General features: G+C 45.3%; 1 protein-coding gene across 2 annotated transcripts in view; it reads right to left on the reverse strand.

Annotated features, from left to right (window-relative positions):
* The window catches only part of RCOR1 (REST corepressor 1), a 213,538-nt gene that overhangs the window by 53,921 nt on the left and 138,727 nt on the right, over positions 1-20,890 (reverse strand). For both annotated transcript variants that reach the window (XM_060263077.1, XM_060263078.1), the window contains exons 4-5: positions 10,521-10,573; positions 3,143-3,304 (exon numbers count right to left, since the gene is read on the reverse strand). In XM_060263077.1, the coding sequence (XP_060119060.1) occupies positions 3,143-3,304; positions 10,521-10,573 (215 nt within the window). The remainder of the gene's footprint in view (positions 1-3,142; positions 3,305-10,520; positions 10,574-20,890) is intronic.

Consider the following 20,890-nt stretch of genomic DNA (forward strand, 5'->3'; position numbering starts at 1 on the left):
TGGTTTTTTTTTTTACTATTGGCTGCAAAGCATGCAGAAAGATGTTAACTTTACTCCTTGTTCCAATTTCTTAAATATGCCAATAACAGGTCGTTTTTAATCTGGCCTAAAAGCATACAAGTTTAAAAGTCAAAGGTTCATAAATGCGAAAGAAGGGTGCCTTTAAGTCCCACGTGTACACACAAAGCTGCCTTATGCCAAGACAGATCCTTCACCTACCAAGAACACTCTTTGTCTGGTCTGCCTAGAATTGCATCTGAGGTCTTTCACTATCATCTACTATCTGATTCTTTGAACAGGAGAAGCCTGGGAGTGAACTGGGGACCTTGTGATTGCAAAGCAGATGCTCTGCCACTGAGTCACCCCCAAACCGCATCCCACCCAAAATCCAGACTCCTCTGCAAACTTCTGCTGCCAGACTGTTGCACTTGATGAGTACTTGAAGGTAAAGTAAGGAGATTCCAGTAAAGGTACACCTCAGTTCTTAAAATTTCCCAGGTGTTTTTTTTTTGTAGCAGGAACTCCTTTGCATATTAGGCCACACACAACCTGATATAGCCAATCCTCCTGGAGCTTACAGTAGGAGCCCTGTAAGCTCTTGGAGGATTGGCTACATCAGGGGTGTGTGGCCTAATATGCAAAGGAGTTCCTGCTACAAAAAAAAAGCCCTGAAATTTCCTCCTTTTGTTAAAAATAAAAATCAACATTTACTTGTAGCGAAAAGGCAAAAGTTGGGTAGGATGAAGACACAACTTAGCAGTGGTTATCGTGGGAGGGTAACGCTTAGGCAGATCTCGCTCATGCTGCGACAATCATTTTTTCACCCAACTCCGCTCTATATCATTGGCTGCCACCACGGGTAGCTAATCGATACAGATAAGTCAGCCAAACATTCTGGGAAAAGGGAGGGAGGAAGGAGAGAGAAGAATTCAACACGAAGCAGGCATTTTTAACTTTGGCAACTGACCCACGTCAAGCAGCACAATCTAGTTCTGCCCTTAAAGAAAGTTAAGTATACAGAACAGAACTGAGAATGTCTTGAAAGAAGGGAAAAGGAGCAACTTCAGACAGTAGAATTAAGCCAGAAGCTTTGGCAAAGACAAATTAGTCACAGTTGTTGCTCTGGCTAATTAACAGCACACAGCTTTTAGTGTGACCCTCAGTCTCCAGTGGATATAAATATTAAGAAAGCGTCTGCTCTTATAAAAAGCAAACGGATGGAGATCTTGGGCAAAGACAGTGGCTTGCAGTGGAGTGCATAGCTGATACCAAATTATTATGGCTTAGATCCTAAGCAGTGTGAAAGAGTCACGTGTTTCATGGGTCAGCCAGAGCTTAGCAATAGCAAGGTCTCCTCTGGAGAAGAGGAGCCCCATGTAGCCAGCCCTGAGTTAACAGAAGGTAATTATCAGGCAAATGAGATGCAGGCTTATTACGATTCAGTCAACAGCTGGTGCAGAGCCACCCAACACACTCCAGTCCTGATTCAGCAAGGGAACCTCAGTTGGCTATTCCTAGCCCACCAGTATCACCCATGCCCTTAGAGCACTGCAGATGGAGGCTGAGAACAGCTACAGACAAAATGGCAAAGTGCATGCCTCCTGGCCTGACACCAGCCGCTTGCTAATAACGAAGATAAATTGTTGCAGGATTGCTTCTAAGCAGCTGGCTGCAAGCATGACCCTTAGGCATGGGGTTATAAGAACCAGTCAAGAGAGATTGTTAGGCATGGATGAAACACTTATGATAGATGCTAAGTCACCAACTCTGCCTTGCCTGACTTCTGGACCCCTGATCCTGGACTGAATGACAATGCCTTGTCTGACTTCTGGCACCTGGTACTCAGAGCCTACAAGTCACTACAATGACACAGGAAGGCAATTTCTCCCCCTTCACCCTCTCACTGCAGCTTTCTGTGTCTCAGAGTTGTGCCCCTGCAGGTCAGCAGCCTAAATAACCCTGACTAGCCCTCTCTCATCAGAACTTGGATGCTAACCAGGTTGGTACATAGTTAGTACTTCGATGAGAGCCCACCAAGGAAAACTGGGGTTGTTATGTAGAGGAAGAGAAAGGCAAACTGCTTTTGATCATCTCTTGCCTTGGAAAATCTCCAGGTCCTGGGGTTGCTGTCAGTTTCAGCGTGATGGCACACAATTATAAAAGGTCAGAAGAACGGAAAGAACAGTGCAGGGAAGGGCCATAGCTCAGTGGTAAAGCATTTGCTTGGCAAGCAAAAGGTCCAAGGTTCCATCCCCAGCATCTCCAATTACAAGTACTTGAAGGACTGTCATATAGAGGATGGTGCAGAATTGTTTTCTGTTGCCTCAGAAGGTCAGACTAAAACCAACAGGTTGAAATTAAATTAAAAGAGTTTTTGGCTAAAAATTAGGAAGAACTTCCCAATAGAGCAGTTCCTCAGTGGAACAGGGTTCCTCAGGAGGTGGTGGACTCTCCTTCCTTGGAGGTTTCTAAAGAAGAGGCTAGATGGCCATCTGACAGCAATGCCGATCCTGTGAATTAGGCAGATCATGAGATGAAAGTCAGGAAGGGGGTGCTGGGGGGAGGTATTTGTGAAGTTCCTGCATTTTGCAGAGGGTTGGACGAGATGACCTTGGAGGTCCCTTCCCAACTCTATGATTCTAAGCAGCTTAGTAGGAAACCTGTAAGGCCTCTGCCTGAGACCCCACAGAACTGCTGCCTGTCTGAGTAGATGTCTTCTGATTCAGTAAAGCAGCTTAAGGTGTTCAAAATGGGAATCAGCAACAGGATCGGGAAAACTGGCAAAATCTCTCTGCTTCTCCACAGGCAGAAAAACCATTGCACTGGAGCGTTATTTAAGGGTTGAGGTCTAAAACAGATACCAAGAAATCCTGTCTTTTTATCACCTTAATTCTGCCCCCAAACCCAGGATACATCATATTTTTGCTATGCATACTTTCACATGTATTTTCACATTTTTGCTATGCATACTTTCACATGTATTAAAGTCTGTTTCTTCTACAGGATTCCCATACCTTTTTAGACAAAATGGGCAACCCAAGAAAGACTGGTATTGTTCAAAGAATCCAGACCCACAAGGGCCTCTTTTGCTTTTTTGCCAGGGCTGTTGCACACAACACCTGTGGCCTCCAGGATTCCTTACCATCTGTTGAATTCGGTGGAACGTTTTCCCATGGAAACTGAAAGCCTGTTCGAACAAGACCTTGTCTTCAACCGTCCATTCGTCCGGGAAAGGGGTAAAGTTAGGCAGGTCTGCCAAAGATTTCTCTATGTTATGTTTATGCCAGAAGAGCATCCCCAGAGCCTGCAGGAGGGAAGAGTGAAATAAGATAACCATCAATGTAACTAAAAACTGGATCTACAATGAAAGGAAGGTAACGATGCTGATAGTTTTCATGTTTGAACAGCACATTCTTCTGCTCTCAAGGCTAGGTTATGGATGCCACAAGAAAGTCTTAGTGGATAAATTCACTGCAAACACTCCTTGACGCATTCATGCTCTATCAAGAATCTACCATACTGCATTTTTAGAGACACAGAGAGAGAGACAGAGACACAGAGAGTTACTGTCACGAAGAGGTGCACCTTTAACACAACGTTGATCAGTACTCAGTGCCCTTGTCTAAAAAAAAATCATTCAGTTGGATTACAGCTCCTTCAACTGAAAGGGGGGAAATACAATAATTCAAAAACAAAACAAAACAGAAACACAGAAAGCAATCACCCAATGTTTGCTTTGACCTTGATGGTCCTGGCTAGTCTAATGTCATCAAGAGGAGGAGGAGGAGAATGGATTTATACCCCCACCCTTCACTGAGAATCTCAGAGCATCTTACAATCTCCTTTCCCTTCCTCTCCCCACAACAGACACCCCGTGAAGTAGGTGAGGCTGAGAGAGCTCTCGGCGAACTGCTCTTGAGAGAACAGCTCTGCTGAGAACTTATGGCTGAACCAAGGTCATGCCAGCAGGTGCAAGTGGAGGACTGGGGAATCAAACCTGTTTCTCCCAGATCAGTCTGCATACTTAACCATTACACCTGATAAGTACTTGGATGTAAGACTAGGAACATCCCCACCTGATCTATAAGACTATCATTACCCTCTAGAACAGGGATCCCCAAACCCTGGGACGTGGACCAGTACCAGGCCGTGGCCTGCTAGCAACCAGGCCGTGGAGTGAGGCAGAGACCTTCACCTACTCCTTATTTAAAGAAGATGATGAAGAAGAAGAAGATATTGGATTTATATCCCGCCCTCCACTCCGAAGAGTATCAGAGCGGCTCACAATCTCCTTTACCTTCCTCCCCCACAACAGTCACCCTGTGAAGTGGGTGGGGCTGGAGACGGCTCTCACAGCAGCTGCCCTTTCAAGGACAACCTCTGCCAGAGCTATGGCTGACCCAAGGCCATGCTAGCCGGTGCAAGTGGAGGAGTGGGGAATCAAACCCGGTTCTCCCAGATAAGAGTCCGCACACTTAACCACTACACCAAACCGGCTCTCCACACCAAACCAACCCATGGGGGTGCAGAAATGGGGTGTAGGCAGCCTGGGGCAGCAAAACCCCCAGCATCCTCACCTCCACCGGTCTGTGGAAAAATTGTCTTCCACAAAATCGGTCCCTGGTGCCAAAAATGGTTGGGGGCCACTGCTCTAGGATATGAATATTCTCCACTAGCATCCACCTTCTGTCTGCATTCAATTTCAGATTGTTCACTCGGCATGCATTCGACTAATACATTCATGACCACGGAGGAGGAGGAGGAAGAGAAGAAGATGGTGATGGTATCATCTATATCCCACCCTATACTCTCAATCTCAGAGTCTCAAAGTGGTCACAATCTCCTGTATTTTCCCCTCCCCCCCACAACAGACACCCTGTGAGGTGGATGGGGCTGAGAGAGCTCTTGCAGCTGCTGCCCTTTCAGGGACAACCTCTGCCAGAGCTATGGCTGACCTAAGGCCATTCCAGCAACTGCAAGTGGAGGAGAGGGGGAATCAAACCCGGTTCTCCCAGATAAGAGTCCGCGCACTTAACCACTACACCAAACTGGCTCTCAGACAGCCAGTCCTGGATGCCTGCTTAACAATACACAGAAGTGGGTGTTCTCAGCATATGGTGGATACCCATCCCAATGCCGTGGATAAGCACATTCAACAACTTCATGTAGTTATTATAGTGACAAAACCAGCCTCTGTGGTACTTCATGAAAGAGATCCTGAAGGGGTGACTTAGCAACTCCAACTACATCCTGCAGACCACAGGCCATAAACCAAAAACAAATAATTGGAGGACCACCCCTTAAGATTCCAACCTAAACAATCAAAAAGCAGGGATTTTTTTGTAGCAGAAACTATTTTGCATATAAGGCCACACACAACCTGATATAGCCAATCCTCCAAGACCTTATAGTAGGCCCTGTAATAAGTGCCTTGTAAGCTCTTGGAAGACTGGCTACGTACGAGGGGTGTGGACTAACATGCAAAGGAGTTCCTGATACCAAAAAAAGCCTTGTCCAGAAGCATGGAATCATGGCATCAAAAACCGATTCAACGAAATTGGTAGAAAATAATTCCCTTTACTGATTTATAGACTGCAGGTCATTGACCAGCATGACCAAAACTGGCCAATGTCCTGCATTAAGGTCTGAAGACAGACTGAAAAGGGTCAAAGAATGAAAGATCATTCAAAACTGCCTGAAGTTACTCTACTTCCACACACTCAGCGTTGCCACAGAACAAAAGGTTATGGACAGAATGAAAGTTAGCCAGATTATCTTTATCTAAGGACGTTTTTAAAAAATGGTACATCATTTCATCTATTAACAGCAATGACCTCCTAAGCTCTTGTTGCAGTTATCCACCAAGACAGTCAAAGAAGGTGGTGATGACTTCAAGAAACATCAGCCACAGTTAGCAAGCCGAAATGATCCAAGCAGTTGTGACAACTGCTTGCTACCAGTGTTCCCTCTAAGCTGAGTTAGTGAGTTAGCTCACGGTTTGTTAGCTTCTGGCTCACACATTTTTGTTTTAGTTCAGGAAGGATGGCCCTAGAGCAAACTAATTTATGCAGTACCCAAATCTCTTTCAAAAACCACCCAGAAGTGGAGGAGAGGGGTCAATGAGAAGAAGAAAGACGACTCTGGGAAGCAATTTACGACTTCTAGAGGGGACTGGATGAACATATGGAGCAGAGGTCCGTTAGTGGATATTAGCCACAGGCAGTGTTCCCTCTAAGCTGAGTTAGCATGAGCTAGCGCAAAGATTTTTAGCCTCCAGCTCACACCAGGAAAACTGACCCCAGAGCACAATAATTTATCCAGTAGCTCATAACTTTAATGCCAGTAGTTTACAACTTTAATATCCGTAGCTCACAAAGTAGAATTTTTGCTCACAAGACTCTGCAGCTTAGAGGGAACATTAGCCACAGGGTATAGATGGAAATCTCTGTCTGGAGCAGTGATGCTCTGCATTCTTGGTGCTTTGGGGGGCAATAGTGGGAGGGCTTCTAGTGTCCTGGCCCCACTGACAGACCTCCTGATGGCACTAGGGTTTTTTGGCCACTGTGTAATACAGAGTGTTGGACTGGATGGGTCACTGGCCTGATCCAACATGCCTTATCTTATGTTCTTAATTTTATCAGTTGCCACAATGAAATCTAAGCTGTAGCAATGGCACTGACAGAATCATCACTGCAATCCCTCAAACAATCCAGATGTGCAATGAGATAACATTACTCTGTCATAATGGTCTCATGGGAACCCACACAACTTTGACATAGCAGTGTACAGTTCAAATACATAGCCTACTTTGGTGAGTGTGTGAGATTGAACACATAATGTCTCTCCAAACCTAGCCTTGACAGCATCAGGGAACAATCCCATGAGCATTCTGATCTCTCTTACCAGTTCAATAAGTCTCTGAAAGTGGACCGATCAAGCAGTTAAACATTCCCATGAAAAGAAGCAGATAAACTCAAGCACACCTTTAAAAGGCTAGTGATTTGATTATGGCAATGCTCCAGTCTCAGTTCCACCAAATAGATTACCAATTCCTTGACCAGGGCAGAAAAGTAGATCCACCATCTGCCTGATAACATGAGCAGTGCTTATATTCCCTTTTGTTTCCAAATGACTGGGCAGCCCCTGACAATGCAGAAGACCCTCTGTGAACTCAGGGAAAGGCAATGAACTGCCAAAAATCTTCATTTTATGGTTAGTGCTGTGCTCTCACACCAGGCACCAGTGAAGCATAGCCACAGAAAGGACGTGCAAGTTCACTGCACTACTGTTGAGCAGCAATCACAAAACTGATGTGCAAAGAGATGGCATCACACCAGTAAACTCCTTATGCCGCATAAACATATCCCCTTTTCCTTACACTCTAAATGTTTCAAAAGAGCCCAACAATCTTACACTTGAAGCAAAGCTGGCAAAACTGCGTTTCTCAAGTGTCAAGTGAAATTATCATCCCCAATCCGCCAAGTTAAAAATATCACAGAATGAACTCCTGTGCCAGGAGAAAGTCGGCTCCGATTCTGCAATCCTATAAAGATTCTTCATCACCACCACCACCGCATTTCTCTCACCATTCAAACTGAGACTGCTAACTTTGGCACTGGGGTTTCCCCTCCACCCTCGTTCTCACTTTGCTATGCAAAAAAAAAAAAGGGGGGGGGGCTTTTCTTGGCACAAAGTTTTCACTTCAAAACCTACCGCTGGCTCCACGTCTATGAATGAGTGCACTACCCCCCCTGCTCCATTCCACAAGTCATTACGCTCTCATTGCTTAACATCTAGGGAGTTTTCCTTTTTGGAATTCCCTTAAACATGACTCACCCCGAGAAGAATCTGCAGACAATAATGGTAGTTTTTCAAACCTCCCAGTAGGGGTGTGCCTCACAGAACCGTAGAATAATGAAAGCTTAAACAATGCGCTCTTCCGCTTTTGGCATTTTCAAGTGTTAAGCCTTTATTGTTCAGATCTGTCATCAGTTTCAAGTTTTGCGCTTCTCCAAAAGCATCCCTTTTATATTAAATTGGGAATCGGTCGTATACAGAGCACAAGGATGCCAAGAGTTACCTGAGGCCGTGTTCCTGTTACAGGCATACATGGTAGTTTCCATTCACCTGAGGAAACTCAGAAAAGCATGGGGCTGTACTCGTTCTGACTGAAATCTACTGAAGCTTCTAGGTTACAGTACCCCAAAGTTAGCTAAAGTTTCATCACATGGGCGGAGGGCTCCCTCAAGATTACCAGTTGAGGCCCACATAAGATGGTGATGAGCCTATTTACTCATCCAGTACATCTTTACCACCCCAAGGAGCTCCTGACTGTATACTTGGGCATCCCTTCCTCATTTTATCTTGAGGAGACTATGATATAGGTTAGACTGAGGAAATGTGATGAGGGCTGAAAGGCAGCTATACATTTTGTAAGTAAATAGTAGTAAATACTTATCACTCAGTAAGCTTTTGTGGCAGAACAGGGATTTGATTCCAGGTCTTGCAGAAACTAGTCAGGCATGCTCTCAGGTGTGAGGAGGAAGAAATATAAAGCCATAGTCTCAAGGTTCAGTGACAAGTTGCTAGAGATAGTATTAGTAATGTGTGCCTTGTTGGCATTTAGTAAAACCACAAAGCTTGCCTCCTTGGGGACTTTATGCCATTATTCTATCACTAGTGTGTCGGACAGCAGGTTTATACAGGCTTAGAGGCAATGCATATGAGCGACAGCTAATAGAACTCACTCTGATTGGGGGAACTTCTGTTAACTCTCAAGAGGGGACAGTTAGGCAGTTGGTTGAGGCAGTTGGGGAGCTGAAGCTGTTGGCGAGTGTACGCATCAGAGAGGGCGTCTCTCTAATGTGAGGGCAGCCTACACCTGAAGCAGAGTCTGGTTCAGAGCCAGAGTGGTGTGACTTTGAATCCAGAGAAGGCTCTGGGCAGAGACAGTTCCCAACAAGTTTAAGTGTCTGGTTGAAAAACAAAGAAACACATCTTGAGAGGGAATTGTAGTTCTCCAGTTCTAAGCTTAAGATCCTGTGTACAAAGACACATGAATATATGAAGCTGCTTTATACTGAATCAGACCCTCGGTCCATCAAAGTCAGTATTGTCTACTCAGACTGGCAGCGGCTCTCCAGGGTCTCAAGCTGAGGTTTTTCTCGCCTACTTGTCTGGACCCTTTTTAGTTGGAGATGCTGGGGATTGAACCTGGGACCTTCTGCTTACCAAGCAGATGCTGTAACACTGAGCAACCGTCCCTCCCTGTTCATCTGGAAGAGGAGTTGGCAAAGGAGTTGGAAAAGGGTTTAGAGGTGGCTTTGAAATGTCCTAAACATGCCAAGAGACAGAGTTATTGCTCTTAATGAGAAGAGAATGACTATCTTGCCAGAGGGAAAGGGGTCTAGTAGAGAAACCTTAGTCTTAACAAAAAGGACAAAGCGGAGTACACTCAAGACTGTGTGAATATAATGTGTGAAGTGTAACAGGACATGTAGGTTAAGCGACTTCTAATACAAATTTGTTTAAATCTTTACCAGTGCCTACTGTGCCATTTTCTGAAGGGTAATTTTGACAACTGAAGCAAACAGACAAGGTGATAGTTTTAGAAGGGAGATTATTAAAACGGTTGCCTTGTCACAGCTAGTATGTGACTTTGCCTTATAAAGTCTTGGAGCTAACAGAGCCACTTTGGTGTAGTGGTTAAGAGCATGGACTCTAATCTGGGAGAACCAAGTTTGAATCCCAACTCCTCCACATGCAGCTGCTGGTGTGACCTTGAGCCATTCACAGTTCTCAAAAGAGCTGTTCTCTCAAGAGCAGTCCTTGAAAGAGCTCTCTCAGCCTCACTTACCTCACAGTGTGTCTGTTGTGGGGAAGAGAAGGAGACTGTAAGCTGCTTTGAGACACTGAATGAAGAGTGGGATGTGAATCCAGTCGTCTCTTCTAACAAATTTATTCATAATAGCAACATTATTTGTTCAACTTTTTGGAGAGTGAGCATAATGCAGGGGCCCCCAACCTTCTTTGGTCTATGGGCACCTTTGGCATTCTGGGCAGAGACAGTTCCCAACACAATGTGGTAGGCACAGCTACAAAATGGCTGCAGCTGCTTACCTTCAGTCACACAATGAAGATTCTTGTATTATGGCACTAGCTACTGCCAAATCATTTTAAAAAATTTGCAGAGCCAATCAGAAGCATTGCTGCGGAAAAGGTCCATACTGCCTTGCCCACTTTCTGAAAATACTTGGCAGGTGCCAGAAAAAGTATTAGTAGGCACCGTGACACCCATGGGCACCACACTGGTGATCCCTAGTGTAATTCTTCACAACTACCACTTACCTGCCATTTTTTAATGTGAACTGTCACCTCATGGTAACTTAACCAAGCCCAAAATGGCTATGAGAACTGTTCTCTCCCCAGCCCTCCAAATGCTGAAAAGAGAGAGGCTGGGAAGTATAGAAATAACACACCTATATGGTGAATATTTTTAAAACCCATATCGTTTTTGTTACCTGCTCCATGTTGTAGCCGTGCTTCTCTTTAGCAATGGCAATGTATTCATCCACTGAGGGGAAAAGAAAAGATAATTTGAAGATTAGACCTTGAATAAAATCTAAAACAAACCACTTCCTTTCTATGATTAAGACCTCGTCCCTTTCAGTTCTGCTGTGCATGGGCCAGGCACTGTAGTACGTGAACTGAACGCTGTAGCAGTCAGGATTAGAACAGATAAAAGGAAGTACTTCTTCACACAAAGGGTGATTAACACATGGAATTCACTGCCACAGGAGGTGGTGGCAGCTGCAAGCATAGACAGCTTCAAGAGGGGATTGGATAAACATATGGAGCAGAGGTCCATCAGTGGCTCTTAGCCACAGCGTATTGTTGGAACTCTCTGTCTGAGGCAGTGATGCTCTGTATTCTGGGTGCTTGGGCGGGCGGAGGGGGCAGCAGTGGGAGGGCGTCTAGTGTCCTGGCCCCACTGATGGACCTCCTGATGGCACCTGATTTTTTTGGCCACTGTGTGACACAGTGTTGGACAGGATGGGTCATTGGCCTGATCCAACATGGCTTCTCTTATGTTCTTACGTAGAAGAATTCATGTGCTCAGGAAACACAAACAATTTCACAGGTGGTGACATCTTAGAACAGACTGGAAGGCTTAGCTAAGAGACAAGCTTTGTGCCTTGTGACAGATGAAAAACACTGTGGCTAAGTGGTAGTGCACCTACTTTGCAAGCAGAGGTTCTGTAGTTCAATCCCTGGCTTGTGCAGCTGAAGGAGCGAGCAGGATTTAGGAATGACCTCTCTTTCCCTGAGATCTCAGAGGGCTGCTGCTAGTCAGAGCAGACAACTCCAAGCTCAACAGACCCACGGTCTGCCTCAGCAGAAGGCAACTTTGCACCTTCACACACTTCCTTACGACAGTACATCTGTCATCTGCCCCACTGGAAGGTATCCTTTGCATTTAAAAAATGGCTCACTGGCAACTTTTTTTTTTTTTTTAATCAGGACTTCATTCTCTGGCTCTGCAGGAAAGCACTGTGTAAGATGAAGACAAATACAGTGCCTGTGCCACTGCTCTAACTTATTCCAAAGCATCAAAGTCGAGAAAAAAAAAATACAGTTGGATTTTGTCTCACAATGACAAAGGGCCCAGCTATGTCTCTCCAGTTGTGGTATTACTTCTGCTGTGGACACACAACATACCTCCAAGTCAGAGGAAGCATCTATAATTCTAGTTCAGTGCTAAATCAAACCTCAATGCCCGGAATGGGAAAAAAAGGAGGGGGAAATTCAATTCAGGTTGGATTATATTCGGGGTGGAATTCTAGCAGGAGCTTCTTTGCATATTAGGCCACACACCCCTGATGTAGCCAATCCTCCATGAGCTTACAAAAAAGAGCCTTGTAAGCTCTCGGAGGATTGTCTACATCATATGGGTGTGGCCTAATATGCAAAGGCGCTCCTCCTGGAACTCCACCCCGATTATATCTTATAATCTCACAGTTGCAATTATTCCAATAATGACAGCAAATTTCCATCCCTGATGGATGTTTAAGAAGGATATTTTCCAGTTAGCCTTACAATACCACCCACTGAAAGCATAAGAACATGGACATGATCCAGAAAAGCCAAAGCAGGTTAGGGGAGAAGCAGTTCCCCCCATTTTCAGTACCGTCCATCCAATTTTAATATATTTATGATGCATACAGTTAGTTACAGAGCAAGTATTCACAGATACTGGTCCTTCTCTATGGCTTGCAGAAGATGACTGAACTGTGTCAAAACAAGAGAGTCTCCATGACAGGGAGCTGTGAACATGTCTGGTGTGATCAAATGACACAAGCCAAAACTAACATCAGTGATGCTGGCACTCCACACACATGAAGTTGCCTACTACTACTTGGGAGGGGAACTGTGGCTCAGTGTTAGAGCATCTGCTTGGCATGTACAAGGTCCCAGGTTCAGTCTCCACCACCTCCCGTTAAAAGGTCTGGCAATAGGTGATGTGAAAGGCCTCTGCCTGAGACCCTGGAGAGCCACTGCCAGTCTGAGTAGGCAATACCGACTTGGTGGACCAAGGGCCTGATTCAGTATAAAGCAGTTTCATATGTTCATGTACTATTGGTCTATCCAGATGAATACTCTGCTCTGATTGGCAATGGCTCTCCAGGGTTTCAGGGTTCCATCTTTCAGTTCCCCTGCTGTCTGATCCTTTTAGCTGGAGATGCAGGGGACTGAACCTGGGACCTTCAGCATGCAAAGTGGTTTGTCTACCACTGAACCACGGCTGCTCCCACATCCCACTCATCAGAAAGCCCCCACCTGGTACTATTTCCTGTTTACAGCTACAAGACTGGTAGACCAAACTGCCATTAGGTAGGCTGAATTCCTAAGAATATTCAAATTGCTGACCTCATTGCAGAATTTGGCTTTTCTGTATTATTATACATACTATTCTGATGGCTGGAAAAGGTCTGAAAGGCTGGGTCCTCAGTCTGCTTTAAATGCAATTTTCTCTTCCATTCATTCATCTTCAGGGGTGGGCAACGGTAGCTCTCCAGATTTTTTTGCCCATAACTCCCATCAGCCCAGCCAGCATGGCTGATGGCTGGGGCTGATGGGAGTTGTGGGCAAAAAACATCTGGAGAGCTACCGTCGGCCACCTCTGAATGGGGCTGCCATAAGTCAGCTGTGACTTGACGGAGGGAGAGAAATATATCGACAGATCAACCCCCTCCCTTCGGTAGAGCTCAGCTGCGGTTAAATGGCTTTTAGCACGAAGCCAAGCTCACCTTCCAAATAGTATTTTAACCATTTTTTATCATCTCTGAAGATCTACAAAGTGGGATTTAAAAGTTCTCTTATAAATTAGACTCTTAACCACCGTAATGTCTGCAGCAATTAAAGTCAGGGGTTTTACTGTCCATTAATGTCCATCTCGGAGCTTTCGGCGCAACTCGAGCATAGAAGGGATTGGGGTGGGGGGGAAGGAGCCTTCTCTTCCAATTGAAAATGTTAAGAGGCACTCGCTTGAACTGAACTCTGCAGTCAAAATAATTACCAACCGCAGCTGCGTGGAACAGCCAGTGTAACATGCATAGGAAGAGGAGGAAGCAGAAGAGCAACGAATCAGCTTTGCCAAACAGAGAGGGGCATATCCAGGAGGAAAGTGGGGGCCGTGATAGATGGTTTCATTACCTTGAGAAATTATTGATGGCGGGTGAGACGGTTCCGCGGAACCTGCTTGACATTCCGCATGCGAGTACCACCCCACACCCAGCTTCCTGGCTTGCTGCTATTCGGTTTCATAAATAAAATGAAAAACCTGCACTTGTATCGCCTTCCTTCTTTGAAATGGGAGCCGGAGCGGATGGGATGCTTTGTACACCATGGATGGATGGATGGATGGATGGATGGATGGATGGATGGATGAATAAGCAGGAAACTTCTGCACCCTAGGGTTGCCAGCCTCCAGGTGGAGTCTGGAGATCTTCTGCTTTTACAACTTATCTCTAGCTGGCTCCCCTGGAGAAAATGGCTGCTTTGAAGGGTGGACTCTATGGCATTGTACCCTGCTGAGGCCCCTCCCCTCCTCAAACCCCACCCTCTCCTGGATCCACCCCCAAAGTCTCCAGGTATTTTCCAACATAGACATGGCAACCCTTCCACTGCAACACACACCTTTCAATATGTGAGGGCATTTTTTTTTTAACATGGCCAGAAGGTAGTATTTCAGCAGGGCTTTTTTTTTTAGAAAAAGCCCAGCGGGAACTCATTTGCATGTTAGGTCATACCCCTTGATGTCACCATTGTTTTACAAGGGTTTTTGGTAGAGAAAGCCCAGTAGGAACTCATTTGCATATTAGGCCACACCTCCTGACACCAATCCAGCCGGAACGCCGTTCCTGTGCAATCCTCTCAAAAAAAGCCCTGTATTTAAGTATGCAGTTCCCTCCATCACCTCTAACATGTGATCACACCGCCTGGTAAGGACTGTGCCGCACCGCTTTTGTAGATTTTCTGCTGGCTCACGGACAACCCCAATTCACAGAACTTTGCAATTTCCAGACCACAAGATAAGGCTATATTGTTAACCCTGTCTAGCAAACAACCCTGTCTAGCAAATAAATCTCCCACAGTTATGAGCCCACCAAAAAAGTGGTGAGTTCACCCACCCACAGAGACATGTGCTTACTCATTTGTGGCCTACTGACATCAGGAAGGGGCTGCAGGAGTCTTGGAGAGGAGTTTATGAAAGTTACTAGACCGCCACATGAGAACAGAGGAAGAACCAAGACTTGAGGTTTCTGTAATCCCAGATGGTAGAAAAACACAGGTCTACCAGAAAAGAGAGGGAAAGAGAGAGACTGCATGAGAGAGCTGTTATGGGGTTGCAAAATTAAAAATGTTCAGGGAGTAGAGGCAATTGGAGTTTGTTTTAGAATTGGAGTTTGTTGTAGAATGTTATATTATTTTAGTGCACGAATCTGATTTAAACTCTGTATTGATTGTTGTTACCTGCTCAGAGCCCATTCAAGGAAGGGCAGGCTATAAATCGAAACAAGCAAACAATAAAATTTTCTTGCATTTTTTATTATGAGCTATGGGCTATGAGGATACTATGTACTCTCCCCTTAAGGATCTGAACTGCCCTGACAACAAAGCAAAAAATGCTTTATTCAAGTCAGCTTCCCTCTTTATAAGGAAACTGCAGGACTTCGTAGGGGAACTTTGTAATACAACTCCCCAACACTTCAGCTTGAGGCAGTCTGCTAGAACTCAGGCCAAATGCCTCTTATTGCCAGAGTTCAGCTCAAGACCACACAAACTAACATGGTTTCTGAGCAGTGTTTTCCTCCTCTGTGCTCTTGGAAGTAACAATAAGGAATGAGCGGTTTTGCATAATTCTCAAGTGCCGTACAAGAGGCAGAGTGGTGATGTGGTTAGAGTGTATGGGCAAGGACAGGGGTGACCAAACTTGCTTAACGTAGGATGTTTGAGGAAGGGAGGAAGGAAGGAGAGGTGGAAAGAAAACAAATGCATTCTCCAAGTCACCAGCTGGCTTGGCTCAGAGAAGTGTTTTAAAGAGACAAATGCCTTCTCCAAGCCAGCTGATGGGGTAGTGGGGGCATCAAGAGCCACACAATATATGTGAAAGGCCAGTTATACATCAGCGACTGCAAAGACTACTGCATTTTGCACCTTCATTTTTGCACCTTAGCTAAAAAATACAAAGTCAACACAGATTCAGATGTGATGCCAAACCATGCTCTGGAACTGTGTGGATGTGGCCTATCTTTGTGCCCCGCGCTGTGTCATCTAAACCAGTCAACCAAGGTTTGTGCTTCCTCCTTCCAAACCAAGAAACTAGTGGACAATCCTGCTGTGAAGAATGCACACTGTGCCATTTTGCAGTTTCGATGTCTTAGCAATGCTTAACAAAAGCATTTGGGTTCACTGACTCTATTCAGTCAAGCTGCCATGCCTGGCAATCAGCGAGAGCTTCGGAGGCAGGAAATGGGGGGTGCACAGCACTATATGATGTCATTTCCAGGAAAACCTGTAAGTTAAACTGGGTAGCTCTAGGAATCCCCAGAAAATCTATGGTAAAACCAAATAGTATCTGGGGATTCCTAGAGCTACCAGATCTCACTTTTGGGTTTTCCCTGGAAATGATGTCATGGTACACACAGCAGTGACTTTTTTCTTCCGCTTCCATTCAGAGTAGCAGAGGGCAGCAAGGCCTGGTAGAAGAAGGTCTGGCAGTCCTGTTATTCACAGAATGTTTGCACTGTCCTGATCTGCTGAGTACTTCTCTAAATTTCCTGCTTCGGTGCATTTTGTAAAAAGGTACAAATATCAGAGGGCTTTTTCAAAAGGCTCTGTGGAATGTTTCTGGCACTGAACCTGAACTATGTCCAGTTAATCTTTTTGTGTGGGTATATGTGCACAGGTTAGGCTCAGGCCACTAGAGAAAATGCCGCACGTCAGGGGCTGTGAGTCACTGCTGGGTCACCAGTTTCTCAGTAGCCTGGAGGCAGTTCTAGACCTCAGTTACAACTGGGCTCCCGTTAAAAACAAGATTGTGCTAACCTACCCTGACCTCTTCACCAGAGCAAGGAAGAAATATAAATAAATGTCTCTATTTGAGGCTATAATGATGTCAGAAAGAAGCAAAAGGAAACCCCCTCGATTCCCAAAAATATGCAACACCAGACATGGAGGGGAAAATGAACTTTCTTCTCCCCACTCCTCCACTTGCAGCTGCTGGAATGGCCTTGGGTCAGCCATAGCTCTGGCAGAGGCTGTCCTTGAAAGGGCAGCTGCTATGAGAGTCCTCTCAGCCCCACCCACCTCACAGGATGCCTGTTGTGGGGGGAGATGATATAGGAGATTGTAAGCCACTTTGAGTCTCTGATTCAGAGAGAAGGGTGGGGTATAAATCTGCAATTCTTCTTCTTCTTCTGACCCTCCCCCCCTCTTTTAATTTTAATTGCACAAGGTCTCACTTCATCTTTTTCAACTTTCAGATCAGTGCAGAACAGAGATCTTGAAAACTCTGAACTTAAATTACATCAACGAGAACCACCAGAGCCACACTTTGGTTTTGTGATCTTATTTGGACTCCCCTGGCTGTGAAGGATCTGGTCTTAAAGAACTCCCAAACTTCAGACAAAGAATAATCAACTACTAGTTTGTTTGGCTGCCACTGTCTTATTCCTTAGAGCAATTTGTGATCTACAGAATGCCCAACTGATTCAGAATAGTTGTTCAGCACCCCACATCCAATACTTTGCAGCCACTTCCAAAAAGGCTGCTTGTGACAATTGGTGGTCCAACTGGCTGCCAGAGCCTGAAGCAGAAAGCAAGCACCTGCAGATTTGAGCCGGCTAAGTGAATCAAAATAAGCTTGATTTCCATCAGTTAACCTTTACCTACTTGTAGTTAAAATCCTAGGTTAAAAACCCAAGTTCAGTTCCCCACAGCCTCAAAGCTCACAGAGTGAACTTAGGACAACCCCACATTCTCAGTCTCCATTTCCTTCCAAGGCTGCTATGGAGCTAAAACACATGGAACAGACAAGGGGTGGAATTCTAGCAGAAGCTCCTTTGCATATTAGGCCACACACCCCTGAGGTAGCCAATCCTCCAAGAGCTTACAAAAAAGAGCCTTGTAAGCTCTGGGAGGATTGGCTACATCAGGGGTGTGTGGCCTAATATGCAAAGGAGCTCCTGCTAGAATTCCACCCCTGGAACAGACTAAGAAACCATGGACACTGCCCTGAACTCCTTGGGTATTGACAGGATAAGAATTTTGATAAATTAGAAGACTGAAAATTTCATGCAAATACACAAGCAAAAAATCTGCTTAACAAAACCCTAGTAGATGTGCTTACAGATCCAACATTTTTATTTAACCTTTCCTTCACAAAAATTAGATTCTTCTGTCATTTTATAACTCTGTGTATTAAGTGAGGCTGAGAGATAGACTAACTGGCCCAAGGTCACCCAGTGAGCTTTGTGGATGAGTAAGACTTTGGACCCAGGTCTTCCTATAGGACAGGGGTGGCCAACGGTAGCTCTCCAGATGTTTTTTGCCTACACCTCCTATCAGTCCCAGCCAGCATGGCCAATGGCCAGGGCTGATGGGAGTTGTAAGCAAAAAACATCTGGAGAGCTACCATTGGCCACCTCTGCTATAGGACTTTTGACACTAACCACTGCATCACAGTGTGTCACAGAAAGTGACACCCAGATATTTAACAGTTTGACATTGATTGACTGGGGACCCATCTATTGACCAGTGAGAAATACATCACCATTTCCCAAAGACCATCACGTTGGTCTTCTAATAGTTTATTTTTTACAAAAGTCACTAAGCCTGGACAGTGACCTTTCAAAGCAGATGCGAGTTACAGACAACAAAACCATACCATTGGCATAAAGGATGCCTGAAAACTTCCATGAGTCAAGGCAGGGAGGAAAAAGGTCAGAGCCTGAAAGCCTCTTAGTGATGTCATTAATATAGAGCAGGGGTGGCCAAACTTGCTTAATGTAAAAGCCATATAGAACAAACGTCAGATGTCTGAGAGTTGCAAGATATAAACGTGGGAGGGAGGGAGGAAGGAAAACATAGGGGAGGGAGGGAAGGAGAGGTGGAAAAAGCAACTTTAACTTTAAAGGCATTCTCCAAGCTGCCGGCTGGCTTGGAGAAGTGATTTAAGGAGAGAAATGCCTTCTCCAAGCCAGTTGACAGGATGGTTGGGGTTCGAGAGCCACACACTATGTGTGAAAGAGCCACAGTTTGGCTGTCCCTGATATAGAGGTTGAAAGGGGGGTTGTCAAGAGGCATTATAGTGACTTTCAGTGTGGTGTAAGGGTGGCTAGATACCAAGGACTTCCACACTGAGTCACCTCCTCTGACCCCCTCTCGCCAACATCCTGAGAGATGAAACTTTTCACTAACATCTGTTTCTCCTTCATGAAACCTGCCAAGATCATTCCGACAAGCCCTTCTTCTGATGCCCCTTCATTCTGACGAAAGGCAAGTGGAAGAGGGCCTTTCCTGTGGGTGGGCCTAGAGGTGACTGACCCAGCTCCGCAACAAGTGGGAGACTGGATGGGGCAGGGATATGATGCCTCTCTAGCAGGGGTGGAATTCTAGCAGGAGCTCCTTTGCATATTAGGCCACACCCTCTGCTGTAGCCAATCCTCCAAGAGCTTACAAGGCTCTTTCTTGTAAGTTCTTGGAGGACTGGCTACATCAGGGGACTGTGGCCTAATATGCAAAGGAGCTCCTGCTAGAATTCCACCCCTGCTCTCTAGGAACAGGATGGGGAAGATATCATGCCTTGCTAGGAACTGTCAGAAACTCGATGGAATTTTTTTAAACAAACAATGACCATGTGTCCTTGATTATTATTGTTGGGTTTTGTTCTCTTTTTTTTAGTTTTATTATTTGATTTAATGGCACAGTCCCATTTCGAACATTTTGTGCAATTTCAAAAAGGTTACTGAAATGCTGGGAAGGGTAGTAGAATAGGGGAAAAAATCAAGCGGCTTGTTACACTCTCTGGAAGGAAAGGCCAAAGTGTTTATGACTTTTTCAGATTAGACAAGTGGGAGAAGATAGCTGAAGGAAGCATGATGAAAGTGTGGAGAATGTAAAAAAAAAATTCTCCCCCTCTCAGAATAATGAAGCTTGCCATCACCTCCTGCACAAAAGATTTAGCCATAGCTAAAAAGGAAGAACTTCACATGCAGCTCCTGAAACATCCATTAGCTGTAGACCACTGTTGAAATGTGGCCGAATGGTTTGGCAGAATGGGTTCAATCTCTTCAGACTGTATTTTGGGGAGAAATCAACATTCAAAAACTAAATCAGCCTGGAAACAGAAAGTGAGCATAGCAGGCAAAAAGCTAGACCAAAGTCTTTCCCCCTGATGACTTAGTTCTCTATTAGTGTGGGGATTCCCACAACAAACACACTCACATAAAAGAAGACTGAAAATGGTTTGTCCTGGGAGTTGTATGAACTGGTATAAATCAGGGCTTTTTTTGTAGCAGGAACTCATTTGCATATTAGGCCACACACACCCTGATGTAGCCAATCCTCCTGGAGTTTACAGTAGATCCTGTAAGAAGAGCCCTCTAAGCTCTTGGAGGATTGGCTACATCGGGGGGGGGGGGGGGAGTGTAGCCTAATATGCAAAGGAGTTCCTACTACAAAAAAAGCCCTGGGTATAATCCACACTACACCACTAAATTCTACAACATGTATAGGTCTGGAGGATCTGAAAAACCAATGGCAAGGACTATCAGCAGTGAGAACTATGAGCTGTGAGAACTTAATACAGCCTCCATGGTTGGAAGCAGCATCTCCAAATCTTGGATGCCAGGAACAAACAAAAGATCCAGTGTTGCACAGTGGTCCGAGTGTTGGCTTGGAGCTCAGAGAGCCACGTTCGAACCCCCACTCTGCCATAGAAGCCTGCTGGGTGACCTTGGGCCAGTCACACTGAGTCTGACCTACTTGGCAGTGTGTTGTGGTGAGGATAAAATGGAGGAGAGGAAAACAATGTCAGGTTCCCCATGGTGACAAAAAAAAAGTCCCCTATGCAAGCAGCAGTCATTTCTGACTCTGGGGTGACGTTGCTTTCACAACATTTTCACAGCAGACTTTTTTATGGGGTGGTTTGCCATTGCCTTCCCCAGACATCTACACTCCCCCCCACCCCCAGCAAGCTGGGTACTCATTTTACCGACCACGGAAGAATGGAAGGCTGAGTCAACCTGGAGCTGGCTACCTGAACCAGCTTCTGCTGAGATCGAACTCAGGTCGTGAGCAGAGGGCTTCGACTGCAGTCCTGCAGCTT

This window comes from Heteronotia binoei, chromosome 21 (assembly GCF_032191835.1).
Source record: "Heteronotia binoei isolate CCM8104 ecotype False Entrance Well chromosome 21, APGP_CSIRO_Hbin_v1, whole genome shotgun sequence".
NCBI classification, from domain to species: Eukaryota; Metazoa; Chordata; class Lepidosauria; order Squamata; family Gekkonidae; genus Heteronotia; species Heteronotia binoei.